At 43.9% G+C, this 765-nt stretch overlaps 1 protein-coding gene across 1 annotated transcript in view; it reads right to left on the bottom strand.

Moving 5' to 3' along the window:
* The window catches only part of IQCH (IQ motif containing H), a 111,235-nt gene that overhangs the window by 12,380 nt on the left and 98,090 nt on the right, over positions 1–765 (bottom strand). Inside the window, exon 17 of the mRNA XM_026648387.1 lies at positions 582–749. Within this exon, the coding sequence (XP_026504172.1) occupies positions 582–749 (168 nt within the window). The remainder of the gene's footprint in view (positions 1–581; positions 750–765) is intronic.

The raw sequence follows: 765 nt of genomic DNA, 5'->3' as shown, positions 1-765 counted from the left end.
CATCATGTGCCAGCAATGCCCCTCTGCTATGTACATTGGCCAAACTGGACAGTCAGTACGCAAGAGGATAAATGGACACAAGTCAGATATCAGGAATGGCAATATACAAAAACCTGTAGGAGAACACTTCAACCTCCCTGGCCACACAATAGCAGATGTAAAGGTAGCCATCTTACAGCAAAAAAACTTCAGGACCAGACTCCAAAGAGAAACTGCTGAGCTCCAGTTCATTTGCAAATTTGACATCATCAGATCAGGATTAAACAAAGTCTGTGAATGGCTATCCAACTACAGAAGCAGTTTCTCCTCCCTTGGTGTTCACACCTCAACTGCTAGCAGAGCACCTCACCCTCCCTGATTGAACTAACCTCGTTATCTCCATACTGATTTATACCTGCCTCTAGAAATTTCCATTACTTGCGTCTGATGAAGTGGGCATTCACCCACGAAAGCTTATTCTCCAATACTTCTGTTAGTCTTAAAGGTGCCACAGGACCCTCTGTTGCTTTTTACAGATTCAGACTAACACGGCTACCCCTCTGATACTTAACAATGTTAGTTGGAAATGAAACATTACTTACAGTTTCTGCCTCCTCACTCTGAACACTGTGACTTTTTGTTTTCTTCCACGTAAGTGGTACTTCAAAGCGGCTAGAGCACCCATCCAGATTGCCATTTGTCACATACAACATGAGCTGAGTGAAGGCCAGCTGGTCACTGTAGCAAAGGTCAAGGTCTGTTACCCACACCTATCAAAACACAAGA

The sequence above is a fragment of the Terrapene carolina genome, unplaced genomic scaffold, assembly GCF_002925995.2.
Source record: "Terrapene carolina triunguis isolate 2854851 unplaced genomic scaffold, T_m_triunguis-2.0 Scaffold67, whole genome shotgun sequence".
NCBI lineage: Eukaryota > Metazoa > Chordata > Testudines > Emydidae > Terrapene > Terrapene triunguis.
This window is presented reverse-complemented; position numbering and strand designations above follow the sequence as displayed.